Source organism: Vigna angularis, chromosome 4 (assembly GCF_016808095.1).
Source record: "Vigna angularis cultivar LongXiaoDou No.4 chromosome 4, ASM1680809v1, whole genome shotgun sequence".
Lineage (NCBI taxonomy): Eukaryota > Viridiplantae > Streptophyta > Magnoliopsida > Fabales > Fabaceae > Vigna > Vigna angularis.
The window spans coordinates 42,203,030-42,226,290 of NC_068973.1; the positions used below are offsets into that span (position 1 = coordinate 42,203,030).

A 23,261-nucleotide genomic window follows, 5' to 3' on the forward strand; every position below is an offset into this window, starting at 1 on the left:
TTCTTTGACACTGTAATCGATTACAAGGACACTGTAAACGATTACCCGAGAGAAAATTGGATTATTACAGAAAGTCCAACAGAGGTAGTCAGTCAGGTTAACATGGATGACCATTGTAAAAAAAAGTGAGTTTTAAGCACTTTTGAACTTTTCTTAGGCTGGTCCTGGTGTTTCAGTGGTGGGAAGTGATGTTTTGGCACCCCATGATGGAGGGAAAAAACAATGTTTATGAGATGAGCAACTTGGGTGAGATAACATGCTGTCAACTTTGACCTTTACTGGCTATTTTACTGATAACTTTTCCCACCGACCTCCAAATGATGTGATTCTTTTTTTATTAGAAACTAGACTCAAAAATCTTTCCAATGACTACTAATTTGTAATTTTTGGACATCTGAGTTGGTACAGTTTATTGTTTCAAGTTAGCGTTTCATATATTTTTGCCAACTCTGACCTTTGCTTGTTCTTTTGCTCATAACTTTCTCCACCGAACTCCAAATGAGTTGATTCTTGTTTTGTTGGAATCTATACTCAAAGACCTTTCAAATTATGCCTTAGAAATCAAGTTTACACCTTCTTTGACACTGTAATCGATTACAAGGACACTGTAAACGATTACCCGAGAGAAAATTGGATTATTACAGAAAGTCCAACAGAGGTAGTCAGTTAGGTTAACATGGATGACCATTGTAAAAAAAAGTGAGTTTTAAGCACTTTTGAACTTTTCTTAGGCTGGTCCTGGTGTTTCAGTGGTGGGAAGTGATGTTTTGGCACCCCATGATGGAGGGAAAAAACAATGTTTATGAGATGAGCAACTTGGGTGAGATAACATGCTGTCAACTTTGACCTTTACTGGCTATTTTACTGATAACTTTTCCCACCGACCTCCAAATGATGTGATTCTTTTTTTATTAGAAACTAGACTCAAAAATCTTTCCAATGACTACTAATTTGTAATTTTTGGACATCTGAGTTGGTACAGTTTATTGTTTCAAGTTAGCGTTTCATATATTTTTGCCAACTCTGACCTTTGCTTGTTCTTTTGCTCATAACTTTCTCCACCGAACTCCAAATGAGTTGATTCTTGTTTTGTTGGAATCTATACTCAAAGACCTTTCAAATTATGCCTTAGAAATCAAGTTTACACCTTCTTTGACACTGTAATCGATTACAAGGACACTGTAAACGATTACCCGAGAGAAAATTGGATTATTACAGAAAGTCCAACAGAGGTAGTCAGTCAGGTTAACATGGATGACCATTGTAAAAAAAAGTGAGTTTTAAGCACTTTTGAACTTTTCTTAGGCTGGTCCTGGTGTTTCAGTGGTGGGAAGTGATGTTTTGGCACCCCATGATGGAGGGAAAAAACAATGTTTATGAGATGAGCAACTTGGGTGAGATAACATGCTGTCAACTTTGACCTTTACTGGCTATTTTACTGATAACTTTTCTCACCGACCTCCAAATGATGTGATTCTTTTTTTATTAGAAACTAGACTCAAAAATCTTTCCAATGACTACTAATATGTAATTTTTGGACATCTGAGTTGGTACAGTTTATTGTTTCAAGTTAGCGTTTCATATATTTTTGCCAACTCTGACCTTTGCTTGTTCTTTTGCTCATAACTTTCTCCACCGAACTCCAAATGAGTTGATTCTTGTTTTGTTGGAATCTATACTCAAAGACCTTTCAAATTATGCCTTAGAAATCAAGTTTACACCTTTTTTGACACTATAATCGATTACAAGGACACTGTATACGATTACCACAGTGTTTTTTCTACAGATTGGCTCTGCACTTGTCCAACTTGGTCCCCTAAGTAAGAATGACTTCTTCTCCACTTCTTGGGGTCACCTCCCATCACTTTCCACTCTCTACCTCGACTGAAACACCAACACCAAGTAAATACAAGTGGACTTGTGCCTGAAAGTAACAATTTTTGCCAATGATCACCCATGACACACTACTTCAGTTCAACTTTCTGTACAAAACAGTGATTTCTCTCGTGTAATCGTTTACCAGGCCACTGTAAACGATTACAACAGTGTTTTAGTTTTACAGACAACTGCAATGTCATTAAGTGGTATTGGTTAGTGGTATTGGTGTTTTACTCACAACTGCAATGGTATTAAGTGTATCATAAATTGAACATTACATAATAAATGTCGAGAATTGAGGAACCAGTTTTAAAGTAAACAACTTCATTAAATTAAAGACTTGAAATTATCAAAGTAGGAACTGTGGTACATAGTTCTTTATAATGCAGAAAATAAAGCCTAAACAACCAATTTTAAGTCTGAGGATTGTTTTCAGAAGCACTTTGGAAGTGTTGCAGTTGTTGTTCAATGTTCCCAACGCGCGATTGCAACGCATCAAACCTTGTAGTGATGACCATGTCCATGTTTCCAAATCTTGTTTCAAGGGCAAGATGGAGGACAAAGCGACACACACGATGGAAGGGTTTCCCTGTGGACGACAGACCCACACAAAAGATGGAAGGGTTCAACGCCCGTATTAGGGTAAAGATGGACCACACAGCCACAGAGAATATCGAACGGTTGAACACACGTATTGAAGACGGAGGAGAGAACGACAGCGAAGATGGAAGCTTCGAAGATGGAAGCTTCGAAGATGGACGACAGAGCGAGAGAGCGAGACACGAGATGGAAGGGTTGAACGCACGTCTTTCCCACCCTAAACCGCCAAACCCAAAACTTAAAATTTTAGTCTGAAAATCCCAAAATACCCCTCGCCCCGTAACCCTTTCTCTGTTTTATTTTCAAATTATTTAGCCAATGCAGAGCCGACACGTGGCGTTGTGAAATCGGTGTCAAAATTTCGTTGTCCAAATAATATTTTCCTATTTTTTATACTTTTTTCACTTCGTATTATTTCTTATTTAATCACTTTGTTTTTCTAAACAATCTTATTCATTGAAAATTTATAATTTTATGCTTTAAATTGTTTACGTTAAATAATATGAAATTTCCTTTTTAATTTTGTTTTGTTACAACTTACATGTTCTTCCATTACAACCCACGCAACATTTTTTCTTAATCAGCAACAAAAAAGGACAGCTTTGTTTTCATTCTCTGCTTTCCCTAATTCTTTTACTTTAATACTTTTATTAATTATTATTTCCCTCATTCATCCTGTATATATATACACACACATTATTTCTAATATTGTAAAATTAAATAAGTTGAAATTAATTTTTTTTTATACATTAAAATAAACATGTTGCGTCACATGTAGTAATGATGAATATAAAAAACATTTTTAGATATAATATTTGTTATTTTTTATAAATTCAAATAACTTTTAAGTTTGAACAGAAATATTAAAATTAAAATAATGTGCATTTAACACGATGTAAGTTTGTTCAGTAATAGTTATTGATAATTGTATTTAAATCATACTCTGCATTGCAGGTTTTATAAATGCTTATAAAATAATATGTTGGATACAAATATTACATAATAACGTCACTGATTCGATCGGTAAACTAGTTAATAAACAAGCGTTAATGACAAAAGTGATGTATTAATCAAATGATATATATTTAAGGTATTTTAAGATTAATAGAGAAGGAGGTAAATGAGCACAGTGTTGGATTATAATTGGATCAGTGTAAATATTAATTTTATTGGACCAACATCAATTTAAGGTCCATAAAATATTTATGTTATTGGGTTAGCATCACTTTAAGGTTCACAAAATACGTATAAATATAGAGATAAACTATGTAAAGTCAGCTTAATTGATTTCTGATACTTAATTGTGAATTAAGTTTATTGATTAAAATCTGATTAACGGAATAGGTTGAATTGTTTTAATTAATTTAAACTATTATTTTTATTAAATAAATTTAAATTTTAAGAGAATAATTAATCGCAAACTATATGGTGTATTTAGGGTTAAAAAATCTAAATAGGGTTTAATTAGAAACAAACAAAATGTAAGAACGTGTTTTATTAAGAAATGATTGATCTTGCTTAATCCTAAGTTAGTTTTAATGTAGGATAAATAATTAATTCATTACGACACATATATATATATATATATATATATATTACTTTTAGCATACTAAAAAAGTTATAATTTTACTAAAATTTTAATCTCGTTGATAATTAACGTAATCGAAAACATGTATAATAACACATAAATCCGAATCCGAAAAGAAGTACAAAGGAGCTTCCACTACATTACATATATTCCCTTCACTGTCCAATGTTTACAATCTATCAGAGTATCCTACTCAATCAATTACTCACTAAAACTCATAATAAATTGAAGAAATGTGTCTTCCATTTCTTGAACTTGTTGGATCCCTCTTATGCCAAATGAGAACATCATTAAAAACTTGTGGCAAGATCAGGAGTTACTATCCTTAAAGTTCAGTTGATGATGAAATCACAAATGGCATGCATGAATTAAGGAGTGTGCATTCGGGCTCCTACCCTCCTGCCGGCATTGCCATATTCAGCAGATGATTGTTCACTGCCACTCTCTTCTAATGCTAGTTTCCTGAACTTCATCATGTCAGCTTTATATTCCCCGCTTTCGCCGCCGAACCCAGGTTTCACTCCCTCGTAACCAAGCACTTCTACTGACACATCACCCTCCAGCACTCTCACAATCTAATTCATTCATTCATATCCATCATAATTTAAGTTAAAAAGAGAAGATGAAAGTCAAATGAATGCAGTATGATAAATAATAAACCATGATTAGTATTACCTGACTCATTTTCGGTCGCTTCTTTGCCGAGTACCTTACGCTAAATGCAGCACAAGCCACCATACATGACATTTGGCGCTCGTCATAATTACCCTCTAAACGTGGATCCACAAGCCCTTCAAAACTTCCATCCTCCATTGCCTTTGTACAGAGTGGTCTAGCCTGTTCATGCACATAGATAGATATGGAACAAGTAGACATTATTATATTATAAGTATGGGAAACATTCACAAACTCCCAAACTGAGAGGTTCAAATTAATTAGAAATCTAAAGTTATTGAAAGTATGTGGGAATTAATTAAAAACTATATATACTTACCCAGTCGGCCAAACTATCTTCAAATTCCCCAGTGTTGTCCACAGGTTCCCGACCTGTTATGAGCTCCAAAAGCATAATACCGAACGAGAACACATCAGATTTGTCAGTTAGCTTACCGGTTGATGCATACTCTGGAGCCAAATACCTGAAATGTTTGGCAAACTAATTCACTTTCATTGCTTGAAACTTGAAAAAACGTATCATACATAATTTACAGTTTAATTTCTTACCCGAATGTTCCCATTACACGAGTGGAAGTGTCTTGACTAATCTTTGCCAACCCAAAATCTGCCACCTGAATGGATAGATCCAATTGTTAATTAAGTAATCCCAGAAGAAACGCTTAGACATAGATAACTTACTTTGGCTTCGAAGTTGTTTTCAAGTAGAATGTTTGCACCCTTTACGTCTCGGTGAATGATACGAGGGTGACCTAGTTAATGTTAGAGGTCATGTTAACGTTGGCCTCATCGTTAATCATTAAAAGAATAGTCAGAGATAACTTACAATCCTCATGTAAATAAGCAAGTCCTTTAGCCGATCCGATCGCAATTTTTAGCCTGGTATTCCAATCCATCACAGGTTGACCCTTTCCTGAAAAAAAGTTGACAGGTTTTCATCGTATAGATACAATAAACGGTGTAAAGAAAAGTATTCATGGAACCCAGTAGTTGAATTATATAAAATTGGTGAAGTTAGGGCTAAGAGGAAAATTGAAGAAATGTTAGAAAGAAAGAGAGAACGCACGATGAAGGTGGTATTCGAGGGTATTGTTAGGCACAAACTCATAAACGAGGAGCTTGTTGGATTGTGAGATGCAATAGCCGACGAGAGAGACGAGATGGCGATGGTGGACGCGGCTGATGATGTCAACCTCAGCTTGGAATTCTCTGTCTCCTTGGCCATTAGTGGATTTGAGGCTCTTCACTGCAATTTCCTTGCCATTGGGTAGAACACCTTTGTGGACGAATCCGAAGCCACCCTGGCCCAGCAGGTTGTGTTGGCTAAAGCCAGCAGTGGCAGCCGAGAGCTCCTCGAAAGTGAAGGAGCTTTGGTTGAATCCGAGAGCCACCGTGGGGTGCGGAGGTGGCAAAACGGGACCATGGGGCCCAGAGTAACTGGCAGTGCTCATGTCAGAACTAACACCCTGGGTTGCTGACCAACCTCCAACTGGAACTGGATATGGAGGAATATGCATAACGTGCTCAACCTTATTGGTGTTGTACCCAAACTCGCTTTTGTGAAACCCATCTGCATGTACCCATTATTCGTCAACCATCTTATAATTGTTCGAAGAACACAGCAGTTCACAAATTTTAAATGGAAAAAATTAGAATGATATTGACATCATCTATAATTTCTAAGAACTTTGAAGTGATAATAAAAGAGTGCTCAAATCCAAGTTCATCACATGCATTTGTCTTTAATATATACAAAAAAAAAAATACCATCAGGTTGATTATGGTAGTAATCAATGGGTAACTGAGATTTCTTTTTTCTTTTTATACACGCAAAGATGACCATGAGAAGGAGAAGGAGAAAAATCACAGCTGCTGCTGCGATTACTATTATAATTGGCGTGCTCAATGATTGGCTCCCACTGTCTCCTGACGAGCTTGAAGATGATGACTTGGGTGAAGACATCCGGTTCTTTGAAGGTGGAGGAGGAGAAAAATGATGGCCAGAATGTGGGGGCGGCGGTGACTCGCGGTTACCTGATTTCTTATCAGGAGGAGGAGGTGGTGGTGGTGGTGGCGGAGGTGGAGATGGAGATGAATTAGACGGCGGGGGCGGAGATTTCTTATCGCTTGACGAGGGAGGAGGTGGTGAATTGTCCTGTGACGGTGGGGGAGGAGATGAATTGTCCGGCGGTGGTGGGGGTGGGGGTGATGAATCTGGTGGTGGTGGGGAATCGGAATTGGAATCAGAAGCCATTTGGAAGGATGACTTCTTCTCCAACGGAAGGGAAGGTTAAAGAGAGGGAGACACCTGGCCCTCTCCCTCACGTAAGGATTCTGCAACTTGCGAAACCTGCCACAGTAAACAAATTGTATAAACATATATCCTTGTGCATGTTTTGATTTTGAAGGCGGGAATATACGAAGGTGCATGCTGATATTTTTTGCATGCATGCATGCACGAGGGGGTACGTACGTAAGAAAAGAGAATGCTACCTGAGAGCAAAGGACAGGAGGGTTATCCACAGAAAGAGAGAAGCATGGTGAATAATTATTATGCAATATTGTAATATGGAACCAAAAAATGTCACCTACAATGCAGCGTATAATTCATTTTTCACTGCAACGTTTCTCTTCCTATCTTTAACCTAATTAGATAATCCAGCCATGCATGCTTTCAGTTTTTTTATCTACGTAGCGTTAATAGTTAAACCAAAACTTACGACAATCTTCGATAAATCGCTCATATTCCTTTTTCTGGATTCTGTTGGTCGCAACCAATTCAAAATGTGCATCTTATTGCTTTGTTGGAGGGCAGCGTCGGACCCATTACAGAAGATTCAAAATCGATCGTGTTGAAGTTGAATGCGACTGTCTGGCCCGATGACTACGTGTTGGCCAAAGTTCATTTCTTTTTTCATGGAGCGTGATGAACTAATATTATGTTAAATTAATTATACAAAATAAATCATTTAAATATAAATATGATCCTGATTTAGACTCTGATCATAAAAATTAGATGTCAAATATTAGATACGATTACTAAAAAATGTCTATATTGCGTGAAAAAATATATTCATAGACGGGCATTTAGATTTTTCCAAGAAACATTTGTCCAAAACAACTGACTGGTAGAGTGAAATTTAGAGACGGTAAGACAAAAAAAAAAAGAGAAGTGTAAGAAAAATTGGTGTAATATTTTTTTTCTATGCGACAATCAACATAGGCATCCTCAATTAGCATTTGAACAAAGTGTAATATACTATGAGCTTTTTGATTTTGTTGCAACGTGTTCTGAAATTTCATTCCAATTTTCTTCATAAAGTTCTAATGCTTCATCGAGCAAGAGAGTCTCCTGAGTAAAAACTCCAAGGAAGACATGCCAGAGCCAAATTTTCCATTACTGAAGCAATTGGTACATAGATAAAAATCTGCGCGTCAGACACATCATACAACTGAGTAGGAAATTAACAATCATAACCCTGGTCTTCCAACAAAACGCAATCACTAGCTAAAAGTTCAAAAAATGTTTAAACAGTTGATCATCTTATTGCTAACTAAATGACAGACAGCAAAATCAATCAACTCAAACAATGACAAAACAGCCACAGAACTCCTTATAAATCAACAGATACAATGACCATCAGCAGAAAACACCATCTCTTGATGATGCATTTTGTAAAATTTGGAAAGGTCAGTGAATTTTCTGAGCTATCAGAACTCGTAGAGTCTTCAAATAACCAAATTATGCAAGTGCTACATGCCAGAAAGATTTAAGTTAATTCAGAAAATATTTCAACTGATTATTGATTCCTTGAAAATTTATGGTAGAGAATAGGTTTTAACTTTTCAAAAAAAATTAAAACAAAAATTTAATTCCATTTTTTTGTGATTTTTTTTATTAATAATCTACTTCAAATAAGTTATATTTTTTATTTTCTTAACCATAATAAGCAATCAACTATAATCATAATTCTTTAAATAAAAACCATAATGTACTATTTCATATTATTCATTGGATACATGGCACACAAACTTTATTATTAAGTGATATCATTGATAGTAGTTGTAGCCTTCTTCGTTTATTCTTCATAAGTAAATTCAAAATTTGGTATAATTTTATTTTCGTGCTTCTCTTTGATGTTATTATTATCATAAGCTGACACAGTAGGTCTTGATTCAAAATCTCCTTTAACATCTTTCTTCTTCTTTGCATCCATGTTGTTATCATCATAAGCTGAAACATTAGGTCTTGGTTCAAAATCTTTCACAACTTTCTTCTTTTCCTTTGCACCAACTTCATTGTCACCATATGCTGAAACATTAGGTCTTGGTTTAAAATATGTATTGGCTTGATTTTTTACCCTTTCTTGAACATCATTGTCACCATAAGCTGAAACATTAGGTTTTGGTTTAAAATATGTATTGGCTTGGTTTTTTTCCCTTTCTTGAACATCATTGTCACCATAAGCTGAAACATTAGGTCTTGGTTCAAAATCTTCCTTAACTTCTTTCTTCTTCTTTGCATCAATGTCGTTGTCACCATAAGCTGAAACATTAGGTCTTGGCTCAAAATCTTCTTTAACTTCTTTCTTCTTCTTTGCATCAATGTCGTTGTCACCATAAGCTGAAACATTAGGTCTTGGTTCAAAATCTTCCTTAACTTCTTTCTTCTTCTTTGCATCAATGTCGTTGTCACCATAAGCTGAAACATTAGGTCTTGGTTCAAAATCTTCTTTAACTTCTTTCTTCTTCTTTGCATCAATGTCGTTGTCACCATAAGCTGAAACATTAGGTCTTGGTTCAAAATCTTCTTTAACTTCTTTCTTCTTCTTTGCATCAATGTCATTGTCACCATAAGCTGAAACATTAGGTCTTGGTTCTAAATCTTTTACAGCTTTCTTCTTTAACTTTACACCAACTTCATTGTCATCATAAACTGGAGCATTAGGTCTTGGTTCAAAATATTTATCGACTTGGTTTCTTTCCTTTTCTTGAACATCATTATCACCATAAGCTGAAACATTAGGCCTTGGTTCAAAAAATTTCATAGCTTTATTTTTTTCCTTTGCATCAACTTTGTTTTCCCTCTTAACATAAATTTCATCATTTTCATAAGTTGGAAAACCTTTAAATTCTTCTGGCATATCCTGATGTTTCGTGACCATTTTCCAATATTCTCCTCCCATTTTTCTTGATTCCACATTTGTTGCAAACTTCTCGAATAAAGAAAAAAACAAAATTAATTACTACCAAAAGGCAAATCATAGTATACTATATCTTAAATAAATTATGTCACTGTTTTCGTTCCAAAATAAATATTATAATTCGAGTCACATTTCAACAAAAAATAAATAATATGATAAGTAAATGTAAAAATTGGCTGGATATTAAACAATAATTTACTTAATTAAAATGTATAACACATTTAAAGAGAATTATTGAAGGTATAAATATTGTTGTTCACCTTAACATAATCTTGTTTTTAGATTTCGCATGACTTTTTAAAATTTTCACTCGTGATATTAATTAATTAAAAATCTTATTGGACATAAAGTTTTAGGCATATATATGTACATAGCTTTATGTTTATAGATATTAATAAACTAATAGCCCCATAGAAAAATTCCATGTAAAACAAACTAGAAAAGAAAATGTAACTACTACTTACGGCATATAGGATGAGGTAGAATTGTCTCAATTATATATTGTAGGAGATAAATCTAACTTTCCTTACATGACATACTTAATTAAAATAAGATCTTTACACATGGAACAATTTTATTGTTAACAAGCTTATAGGTTTGACTCTTTATAAAAATGCTTAAAATTTATGAATAATATATGATTTTAAGAAACTACGATATGACTTCATTGGTGTCTTTTCTATTTTTCTAATTTTATTCTCTTAATTACTATTTTTTAAATTTAAATAATTATTCATAATAAAAAAATATTTTTTAATTTTATTATTTTAGTAACTACTTTTTAAATTTAAACAATTACTTATTATAAAAGAATTATTTACACTTTTATAACTATATTTTCAAATTTAAATGATTATTCATAATAAACAATTATTTACATAATATTACTTATAATATTTTTTATTTTAAGAACTAAAATTAATTTTATCCATAACTGCATACATTTTTAGTTTTTTTTTTAATTTTACCATTTGAATTATTATTTTTAAAATATAAATAATTTATAGATATTTAAAAAATACTTACATACATACACGATAACACCTGTATTTATGCAAATAATAATAATAAACGTTTATATATATATAAGTAAGTATGTAAAACGAACTTTTACTTTTGAAATTCTTTTTCAATAATATAAATTTTGACTTTTTACTACATAAAATTTTATACAGGTCTTGATCTAATTTATGTCCTATGATATTTGAATTAGCATATAGGTTGTAATTTCTATGGGAAGGCTTATGTGCCAGTAACGTTCAAAATTTAAGCCAGTAACTTACTTGGACATTAAATAAAATTTTCATTCATAGAAAAAAAAATAGGACAAAGTTGTTGTTGAACGTAATTTATAATGCAAATATTTGACAATTATAAAGATAAATAGAATGGTAAAATTGACTTGGAAATAAAATGTAAATGTAAGTAAAGTTAAGGCATAAGGTAGGAGAAATGAAAACATACCAGGAAGATGAAAAGGACAAGCAGAGTAAGAAAAGACCTCATTTTGAAGAGTGTTGAAATGTGAAGGACTTGCAAGTAACCTTCTCTATTTATAGCCTATTCATAGCTTAGGTGTCTATCCGTAGGTTATTGTTGTTAGATACAAACAAAGTTTCACATTAGATAAAATAAGACATAGATATGAGTTTATATACACATAAAATACCTCCATTGGTAAGAGACTTTTTGAAGTGATATAAAAAATAAATATGTAAAAATTTGACCAAAAACAGACAATATCTTACCAATATGGAGATCTATGTATATATGTATTGTCCTTTTTTCATAACAAATTCTTTCAACCATGCTAGGTTAGAAAATAGTAATAAGAAAAAAAAAAGTTTATACAAGTAAAATGATATTTTAAAAAAATTAACTTTTATATTTTTAATGAAAAAGATAATATTAAATAGCGTAAAGTGACCAATGCAACCTTTAACACTTTAATTACACCTCCATGATTCGATAAATTCTTCAGATTTATGGATTTATTACTCAATAAGATAATAAACGTAAATAAAATAATAACAAAATTAGCTTCATTTTTTTATTCATAAAAATCGAAAACTCACACAATTGTTTAACAAACTAATGTAAATTCCTAAATTATTACAAAGTATTCATTTCAGAGTAATCGAACTTACATCCCTACTTCTTTAAGGTACAATCACAATTCTTTTACTAAAATGATTTATTTATTATGTTTACTGATTTCTAAGAAAAACTTAAACGGCAGTTGAAAAGGAAGAGATAATATCTAAGCATTATCGTCGTATATATTATAAAATATTTAAGCTGCTATATATGATGTTATCAAATTTATAGTAAAATAAAATAATTGAGTGACATTATTATCATATAGAACAAACACAGTTCAATACTAAGATTCGCTGAAAAAGATCCGATCAAAGTGGACCTTCGTTTAATTAAAGTACAATAATAATACGTGGATAGCGTGACATCAATTTTTAAATATTAACAATTTTATATGCAAAAAGTAAGAGGGTTACTCCCTCACCTCTTCATTTCCGTTTTATCTTACAGTTAAAAGTTTTTTCTCATGAAAATTGATGTAAAGATTTACTGAATAACACATCTTCCAACCTTTCACTTTTTTAAAAACCTACTTCTGAGGCTCTCACTTCCTTACTTTTTTCTTTGAACTGTTTTATTTTTTAAAAAATTTTTATTCACAAAAAATATTACAAAATTATGTAAAATCTATGCAAATAAACATTTACAATGTTCAAATATTAAAATCTACAAAAAAATTAATAAACTAAAAACAAAAAAAATTAAAAAAGTTGAAACGCGAAAACTTGAATAAATGTAAGAAATTCGTCCGGTCTTTAATGGATCTCGATATTCGTAGACTGATCTCAAGATCCGTTGAGGTTGAACGGATTTCCCACATCCGTTCAAGCCTTCACATTTCTCTTATTCTTCCTCTAACACAACACACCACATATATTCATTTACAAAGCACATATAAAAAAACAAAAACAATAAAGTTTTAACCACAAAAATATTCAATAAAAGAATAAACAAAAGTGGTTGAAATTACGCCTTTAACTTAGAAGTTCAAATTAATTTAACCCGTTAAACTCGATAATTTGGTAGGCTAATTTAAGAGCCCAACTTCATTATATTAAAATAGTTAGACTTTATCTTCACCATTTTGTTTTCGTTTCCGTAGTAGTCTTTGTTCTTTTCGATTTTTTATTTTGTCTATGTTGAATTGAAGAATCCGTATTATTTTGTGTTTTGTTTTTTTGTTATGATGCTTCAACTGCTGTTTTGTCTCCTTCTAACAGGTAGGTTAGATTGTAAGTTTAATTAGTTTTCAATTGGTAAATTAATCTGGCCGATCCATTTTTAACATACTAATATCAAATCAGGCTTTAAATAGACTCGATTGATTCATTTAACAGAGAATATAATACATTTATAATAATTGAATTTTAATACAATTTAAAATCAACACTCGAGATAATATACAATTGCATATAATTTAATTACTAAATCAATAAAAATTATATTAATGGTTGAATTGAATATATACAAATTTGAATAAATATTTTTTAAGGCAATGGTTCAAAATAAACTTCTAAAATATATACAAACATATAAATTTATAGGACATAATATTTATTTAATCGTTCAAATATATTACATATTGAAACAAATAATTATTTTGCACGTTTTTATTTTATTTTATAATATTATCTACCTAGTATAAAACACGGTCATAAAACCAATCAATGATACAAATAACATACTGCATAAATGAATTGAAATCAAGCACATGTATAAAACAATTAATCATTTTAAACATTTAATTAACAACACTGATCTAACTTATTAAATTAATTCATAAAATATAGATTATTCTTGGAAAAAGAATTTGAACCCCATCATATACCGTGTGTTACCAGATTATTAGATTTCTTACTAACTTCAGTCTTTGAGTAAAACTCATTAATTTAAATTTATGATTAAAGATATATGTATTATGAAAGATTAATTGTGTAAAAATTATAAATAATATTTTAATTTAACAAGAGATCAAATTAAAAATATTAAAATTAAACAAACAACTTACCAATATTACATAAAGAAATTGTAGTTATCGTCTCTAAATACATACATATTAATGCTTCCTTCTTTCATCTTCGTAAAAAAAAATTAAAAAGAAATGTAAGGTGTTTAATAATGTGAAAGATTATACATTTATCCATTTACATTATTATTAATAGTGGTGTCAAAATAGATTGTAACCCGCGAGCCAACTCGGCCCACCAGAGTTTGAGTTGAATTGGGTTTAAAAAATATATAATATTTTTATGTGTGTTAATTTTCAATCCGACTTACTTAGAATCCGACTCACCGGCTTGAACCCGTGGTGATCTGGATTGACTCACAAACTCACATAATTTAATTTAGTTAATTATTATTTTGTGTTTCAATATTATTAATTAACAATTTTTTTATTATATTGTAGATGAAATAAAAAAAATGTTTTAAGAGAAAACAATATTATAGTTTTATCTATTAAAGACTCTAATATTACATATGGACAAGTGATATACAAATTACCAATATTAAAAATTTATTTGTTCGTCTTTTGTGCTTGCTTTTGGATTACACTTGGATTATATGATATTTTTTTATATTTTGAATGGTTTAACATCATTTTAGAGTGAAATTTATTTAGATTTGAATTAAAAAATTATAATTTTTTATTTAAAAAAACTTATAATTAAGTGAGCGAGTGAGCCAACCTATTTAACCTACAACTCGTAGTGGACCGAACTAGATCGAACCGGGTTACTCAGTTCTAATTATCAGGATCAATCCAAAATATTGTTTGATAAAATCTTGGAAATTACTCAATTAATTAAAGAGTTTAATTATTTATTTATTATTAATTTTTTTTCTATACATAATCTAACATCAATTACTATCTCAAACTAAACCTAAGAGGTAAAAATATTACATTTATTTATGTAATTTTGAATAGGGTACACATTTTTAATAAATGTGAATGTTTTTAGTTGAGTTGTTATTAGATTTTATTTTTATTAAATATTTCAAATTTTTAAAATTTTTAATAGAATTTCTGATATTTAAATATTTGTAAAAGAGAAAAAAGGACAATAGACCAAAACATTAAAAAAAAATTGAAACAACCTAGTCATAGCAGCACATATGCCAAAATTTCTCCATGTTTAAAATTAGTGATAATGTTAATTATTTTATGTCCATGTGTAATGATCTACCTTTATTTGTCGACACAAAAATCTGCCATGATTTTCCTTATTCAAGAGATCCGACAACAACTTGCCACTTTATTCATTTAAATACAGAATAGGTAAATATTTGGTTTATTTGTTAATTCAATCATACGAAAAGTGTTGCATTATGTACAACTACTACCTTGTTTGAATCTTTTGTCGACTTATTTTGTTGCATCCCAGTTAGATTCACCCAACCCCACATTTTCATTAAGTAAAATCTTTATATCGTGTTACTCATGAATACAGAAAAATAAAATAAAATTATTTACTATTAAAAAATATAAAATTAACTTAATTTTATAAAATTAATTTGTAAAATAAAATATACATTTATATATTTTAGTGTTTCTCTAGTATAAGACTTTCAACATATATTTTTACATCATATATATATATATATATATATATATATATATATAAAAAGTAATTATTGTAAAAAAAATATTTTCAAAGTATCGTTACTTTTTTTCTTTGCTATTTTCCAATTTCATTGTTGCAGTGTTCCTATAGATGCAGAATCAAAGAATTCTTGGAAATTGCTCTTGAAGAAGGTCATAATCAAGATATCTAAATATTCCAGAAACCTAACACTTGTCTAAAACCATAGTTTGAAATAAAGTGTTGCTTCTTCTATCATCTTCTTAACTATCCATACCTATTTTGTCTTTGTTATAAAATAAATATTAATATCATTTTAACTTTAACAAATATTAACATCCATTTACATATTTTATAATTTAGTCTATTATTTTTATTTAAAAAAAAACCTTCTACATGTATTCATTTAATAAATTTTTCAAAAATATTTTAATTATTATTTAAATAATAATATATAAACTAAATTAATAATAATAATTTTATTAAATAAAATAAAATTAATTTATAAATAATTAAGTAATAATTTTAAAAAAACTAAATAATATTTATATATTAATTTAAAATATAATAAATTAAAAAACTCAAAAAAATAAAAATTCACGAATGTTGTCACCCACATCCGTTTTAATAAATTTTTTAAAAATATTTTATTTATTATTTAAATAATAATACATAAATTAAATTAATAATAATTATTTTATTAAATAAAATAAAATTATTTTATAAATAAATAAATAATAATTAAAAAAAATAAATAATATTTATATATTAATTTAAAATACAATAAATTAAAGAGAATGGGCTTGGAACTAGAGCCCAACACTCATCAAAACCCAGACATAATCAATTGGGCTTTTTTCTGCTGCACCATTATTTCTTTGCGCTTCCCAATTTTCTGACTGCCAATGAACTTTTTTGCGCATTCCCAATTTTCTGCACCGCTACAAATTTCATTGTGCATATCAATTTTCTGCACTGCCATAACTTCTTTGAGCATTCCCAATTTTCTGCACTGCCATAACTTCTTTGCGCATTCCCAAATTTCTGCACCCTCATAATTTCTTTGCGCATTCCCAGTTTTGAGAACGAAAGAGTTTATTACGTGGAGGTGCAATTAATAATGATAGGGTGCAGCAAGGAAAAATCACTGAAATATCCCTATGTACCTGAAATTCAATCTATGTGCATAAATTTGTTTATTATAGAGAGAAGGAATAATATCAAATATTTAAAGGAAGGCCGAAGCTACACGTAAGACTTTATGTCATCTAAGTATTTTATTGCATGGAATAAAGATTAAGGCGAAAAGCATCTTTTCTTAGCCACCAAGTACAGAATATGTATATCGTCTTTTCATGTGTTCATCATTTCTTACTTGCATCTTCTTCTTTTTCAACTAAAATAACTCATTCTTCACACACCATTCTGATAAACATAACTTCTCCTCTCCAACATGGAAAATAATTATCATATAACTTCTCTTTAGCTAAAATTGTGTATCATATATATTTGTTAAGACAGAGATACTTATATGCGACTTTTGTTCAAATTTGACTATAATAATATTTTATATTAAATATTGTAAGAGATTAAGCACACGTGAGTAAATCAATATAAACAAAATATATATATATATATATATATATATATATATATATATATATATATATATATATATATATATATATATATATATATATATATATATAACGTATTAATATTCTTTAAGTTATCAAATTATTCGCTCGTGTCCTATTTGAGTAATACTTATATTATGTTCATGAAATAATTATAATTTAAGTTTAAAATGTTAAGTGGGTGATACATAAAATGAACAAACAAAATTTTTTGTTAAATTGACTTATGTTAAATTAAATTCAAGCTCACAAAATTATAAAGTGATATTAACTATTTATATACTCTAAACAATATACTTTAAACTGATTTTGAAGTAAAAAATAATGAATGCTTCACTAAAAACATAAAAAAAAAAATAGTGAATTATTATTTTTTTTTACAAAACTTAATTATATTGTTACTGTGATTGTGAAACTGAACGAGAATGTTTCTTGTTTGTTTTTAACTATTTGATTTTACAAAAAAAATGATTTTTATTCCTTCTTTTTAACTATTTGATTTTAAGAAAATGCTTTTATTCCTTCTTTTTCTGTGTTTGTGTTTCCATAGAAAAATCTCAAACAAATATAGAGATGAATACGTGATAGATGGAGTAATTTCATTAGAAGTTTAGAGCATCATCCATTTGAATTTTTTCTGGACGACTAAATATGTATTAATTGTGAGATTTAGAAGATAAAAAAAATGTATTAATTGTGAGATTTAGAAGATAAAAGAAACAAGATTATTTTAATCTGTGAGATCCACCAAACAATCTATGAGGATTCTCAACAATATCCGGAGAGAGAAAGTTGAGAAAAGTATGTATTCTGCAGTATTATTGTGAGAAATTCATTAAAAGCAAGATGCTGCAAATTTATTAAAAGAAGGATTACTACTAGATAAACACCAGGATTAAAAGCTACATCTATACTAAAAGGCTTCAAACTTTTAGTAGAAATTTTAAGACAGTAATTAATCTGGTGCTAAACAAGACTTCTATCCCTCACATTTGTTGCATATATCAGTCTTGATTCTTCTGCCGCATCTGTTTCATGGGGACAACATGGGTGTGATATAGTATGACATTAGGTTTTACATCGAAGTCCCTAACAAAACGATCCTTCCCTGCTTCTGAAACATGGGAATCCTCAATAAGGTCTTTAATTGCTTCTGGCATAGCTTCTTCCTTCATCGTCTCCTCCCAATATCCTTTCAGGTCTTTTCTTGCGCTGCTCAGACTTCCAACCTGAGTTTCAATGAAGACAAAACTTTAAGGTATTTTAAACACAGACAGAAACCTTAGATTTGACAAAAGTAGAAATCAAAGTACGAAAGAGCAACATAGTTTGTGAAACAGATTCAAGAGGTACCAGTAGAAGAGAGAAAAGTACGAAAACACCAAAATTCGACTTCATGTTTACGCTAATCTGTGCAGAGTCGTCAGCCTCTGGATATTTCTTTAACCCACAACTGACCCACTGTCCACACATATATATGTTTATATATGTCATCACACCAGTTGAAAAAGAAAAAAAATCAACTACAGCATAATAATAATTTAACAACATTTTTCTAACAATAATTTAATATTATTTACATATTTTGATTGGTTTAAAATTTTTCTGTAATTAATAATAATAATCATAAATATTAATATAAACTAATCACACAATAACACATAAATAATATTAAAATATAAATTCTATAATTAATAATAATAATAATAATCATAAATATTAATATAAATTAATCACACAGTAATACATAAATAATATTAAAATATTATAAAAAAGATGTTGTCAAAATACCATTGTATTAAAACATTAGAATCATCCTTTGGCGTAAAAAATATTATAATTCTTAAATATATTTTAGTGTTTGAAGAAATTTCGACATATTTTTTTCTTCTTTACCGACATTATTTGTTACATTCATTATTTTTCTTAATTAAAATATGGAGATAAGAAAAAGTTGCTAGGCCTGTAAAGCACCACATTCAATCTTCACTGTTCATGTACACGCCACACAAGAAAATAAAAGTTTTGACTGAACTAAGAAGGCCAGAAGTCTCACTTGTATTAATTTCTAATTTTCCAAAATTTTTAAATGTTAAATAATTTTTTAAAATTATTTATTTACGTAATTCTCAAATATTTGTAATAATATCATCACTTTGTATTGAAATAATTGATTTATATGATTTTCTTATTTTAAGTGGTTGGCAGTGTTGTACAAACTTGAATGATGTTTTAATGCATAGGTAGGAAAGTGGAAATTTCAACAGAAAAAGAGTACCGAGCATCTAGATGGAATAGAAATAGAATATATATATATATATAAATTTAGGTATACTAGGAAAAATTAATTATCATAAAATGTTTGACAGATTATACATCTAATAAATATTACTTTAATTATTTTTATAACATGTTTAATAATTTTATATCACTTAAAAATAAAATTTTAAAATAATTTAAATTTTTTTTACTAACATCTTTTTTGAAAATAAAAACATAATAAATAAAAATTTCAAAATTGATAATATTTTGAATATATAGTAAATGATCATGACAATATTATTGCACAGACTTGATATTAAAGAATAAAAAAATATAATTATATATTTAAGGTGATCATATAAAATTATTAATAAAACTTATTATTTTTTTCTCTTATTATAATACATTGAATTAAAATTTAATTTCGTACTTAATGTTATGATTATGGTTATTTTCCTTCCAAACTTTTCTATTAAATGGTTCGTCCAGTGCAAAGTTTGTAATGATAAGGTTAGTTAACTAATTTGGTTAAAACATGCCTTAATCTAACTAATGTAAAATATTTTTCCCTTCTTTTAAATTTTTTTGAATCAAATGCAAAAGATGAGACTTTCATCTTTTATTAACTCCTATCAAACATTATGCAAAGGTCACGTTATTCTTTAAACATGATTTTTAATTTAATGTTGTCTTTGTCTTAAAATTGTGAAAAAGTCTCTATTACGCGCTTACACAAATAATATTTTATAGTATTTAGTGAAAATCAGTTATTGACAAAATTATTCAATTAGTTAGAGACACATAATCAACCGCACACACACGTGCAAAAGTCATACCAATTATATATATATATATATATATATATATATATATATATATATATATATATATATAATTTTCTATAAATAATTTATAATTTGCTGTTGTCAGTGCAAGCCCATGGCATAAAGCAATCAGTTGGTTTTTTTTTTTTTAATTTATAAATGTAGTGAAAATGGGAGGCATCCCAATGGGTATTTTATATAAGGGTTGTGAGCTATAACATGAAAAAGATTTGAATCCACTCCAAGAAAGGTTTTTTTTTTTAAATTATCTATTAGACTTTTTAGTGAATATTTATATAAATATATCAATATATTTTTAATATATCAAAATTAATATATATTGGTTTAATTGTTTAATTTGTTTCTATTTATATTGTTTTGTATCAATTTGGCTTTTATTTTAAAAAAATATTAATTTCGTTCACACGTGTCATATAAACTTAATATATTTTAAAAATTATAATAGAAGAATAATATCAAAATTTTATTAAGAAATTCTTATTTTGGTGCCTATAACTTGAATTAGTTTTTAAGGAAAAGTAATTTTGGAAATTAACCTCTTTTCACTCTAATTTAAATAAAGTTTAATTTAAATACAATATAAATGTTAAACTTCAAATATAAATTAAAATCATAAAAATATTTAAAATTTATGAATGAGTTTGTGACTTTTATCCTTTTGGTATCATTTTAAAAGATTTCTTATTAACGGAGATATCTTATGTGTATATAAACTCATATTCATCTCTTATTTTATTCGATGGGAGACTTTGTTTGTACCAACATCTGGTTCATTTTTTGTCTAAATTAAAAGTTGTAATTTTTTTAATCCAATCTGATTTAAACCTGTAACAAGTCTAGTTGATTCTTGAATTCGAACTCATTCTAACAACACTAATAATTTGTAAGTAAAAATAAAATAAATTTTAAATTTTAATAAAAAAAATGAGCTTTTTTTGTGTATTACATAATAAACTCAGCATATAATGAATATAACAAATTATGCTAAAATTGAGAATGAAATGCATATTTCTTTATATATTATAAATAGGTAATAATTTTTGTACTGTCACTTTCAGTGGAGCCTTTGTATCAAAGAAAGTAAAGAAAAAATATGGATTTATTTGAAAAGTCAACTTGAAACGTGCAAACTAAGAAAATGAATGTGATGGTGATAAATAAATGGGATAAAAGTGTAGTTGCAGCACTTAGTTTTGTTCCCTTTCACATGTTCATGCACGGCATACCTATTTGGCATATATGCTTGTCTTGTACTTTTCTTTTTCACAAAGTCAACTATATTTCTGCATCAGGTGCCCTACTTCTTCTATTTTTCTTCTTTCAAAAAAGGGTTTTCATCACTTTAAATTATAAATTCCTCCAATTAAATAACACCTCACTCTTTACTTCACCACATAAATTAAATCAAATTCCATACACATCTTGCAAATAACCCTTCCAACTTTGCATTGCTTTCAACTTCTTCTCTTTAAATAAATAAGTGATGTTGAAGTCATTCAAAATAAATACTACTTATTTCTTTTATAAAAAGAAACCATCTGTTATGTGTTGAGTTAATATCTAAAGAAATACTATTTTTTTTATCGCATAAAAAATAAAAATAATAAAAAAAGAACGTGGGGTGACTAAAGATGTAGATGCTTTTTCTGAAAAATTTGATATAGTGGAAGAAAGGTTGAATATATGATACAGTATGTATAGGTTTTCCCATTTTCCACATGTTCTGCAGCATTTGCTTGATTTAACATATGCGGGTGAAAATGAGAGGCAGAAAATAGTTTGGGTTTGACGAAAATATTGTGGTAATGGCGTGAGTGAATTTGATACGATAAGGTCAAAAGGAGTTTATAGAAAAGGTTTTGGAAGAAATGAGAATGGTTGAAAAGGAGATAGTTTGGCAGATTCGATGATAATGCTGTGTTTGTGCATTTCAATTAGTTTGCATTTCAATTTCAGCCATTAAGAAAAAGTTGAGTGGCGCAGAAACAACAGTTTCGTCAACGTTCTTCGTTTCCCACTATACTTCACACTCTCCATAGTCAAAATATTTGATTGTGACAGAATGGAGACAATGGATTCCATCCAATTTAGTCAAAACCAATTTTACTTTAAAAGTGTCATTTTCATGTTAAGAAATGAACTTTAAGTTTAACTCAACTTTACAAAACTGGCATGTATGGTTAGATTTGCATTTCACTTATATATTATAATTTGACTTTATCTCTAGTAGAAATGATACTTCCAACACACTCCTTCACGTCGAGATATAGACATCTCAAGCGCAATAATAGAATTAATGAGTGGTCAGGATAGACTACAACAGGTGGAACAAAATGTCTATATATATCTCGTTAGGATAGACTACAATCATGACTCTGGTACCATATTAGAAAGTGATTTTAAGTCTAACTCAACCGCACAAAATCGGCGAAGGTGAGGTTTGCACCTCACTTATATATTATAATTTGACATTATCTCTAATTCATGTGGAGCTTCCAACATTTATCTCTAGTGGACATAAAACTTATATATAACTTTATTTATTTTTTTTTCTAGTTAGAAACATCTATGTTAATAAATATCATGATACTTTAGTAGGTGAAAGTAAGAAGTTATAATATTTTCATTGTATGAGAGTTAGAACAATTTTGTTATCTTTATTCAATATATTTGTTTTTAATAAAATCCCTTGATTCAACGTCATTTGTTATTGCTAGTGTTTGAAGTTCATGCAACTCAATAGGGTTTTTAAGTCATAAGAAATATGGAGTTTGGTCAAACAATATACATATAATTAGACTTGAAATGTTGAATCAACATGTTGTTTATACGAGTCAAGATAAGCGTGGCAAGAACTCAACACACATAAAACATAGAGAAATATATAATTAAAT

General features: G+C 29.1%; 3 protein-coding genes across 3 annotated transcripts; all 3 read right to left on the bottom strand.

Moving 5' to 3' along the window:
- Positions 1 to 4,434: 4,434 nt before the first annotated feature.
- On the bottom strand, positions 4,435 to 6,995 carry LOC108330544 (proline-rich receptor-like protein kinase PERK7). The gene is made up of 8 exons (XM_017565025.1): positions 6,509 to 6,995; positions 5,808 to 6,311; positions 5,568 to 5,654; positions 5,423 to 5,493; positions 5,291 to 5,355; positions 5,061 to 5,205; positions 4,742 to 4,903; positions 4,435 to 4,641 (listed from the first exon to the last, which is right to left on the bottom strand). The coding sequence occupies exons 1-8, from the start codon at positions 6,993 to 6,995 to the stop codon at positions 4,435 to 4,437; spliced, it is 1,728 nt and encodes a 575-aa protein (XP_017420514.1).
- Positions 6,996 to 8,720: 1,725 nt separating this feature from the next.
- Positions 8,721 to 11,462, bottom strand: LOC108330932 (uncharacterized). The gene is made up of 2 exons (XM_017565534.2): positions 11,410 to 11,462; positions 8,721 to 9,954 (listed from the first exon to the last, which is right to left on the bottom strand). Exons 1-2 carry the CDS (start codon positions 11,449 to 11,451, stop codon positions 8,821 to 8,823), a joined length of 1,176 nt encoding a protein of 391 aa, XP_017421023.2. The 5' UTR covers positions 11,452 to 11,462; the 3' UTR covers positions 8,721 to 8,820.
- Positions 11,463 to 18,091: 6,629 nt separating this feature from the next.
- LOC108330933 (uncharacterized) lies at positions 18,092 to 18,741 on the bottom strand. The gene is made up of 2 exons (XM_017565535.2): positions 18,614 to 18,741; positions 18,092 to 18,489 (listed from the first exon to the last, which is right to left on the bottom strand). Exons 1-2 carry the CDS (start codon positions 18,731 to 18,733, stop codon positions 18,265 to 18,267), a joined length of 345 nt encoding a protein of 114 aa, XP_017421024.2. The 5' UTR covers positions 18,734 to 18,741; the 3' UTR covers positions 18,092 to 18,264.
- Positions 18,742 to 23,261: the final 4,520 nt, after the last annotated feature.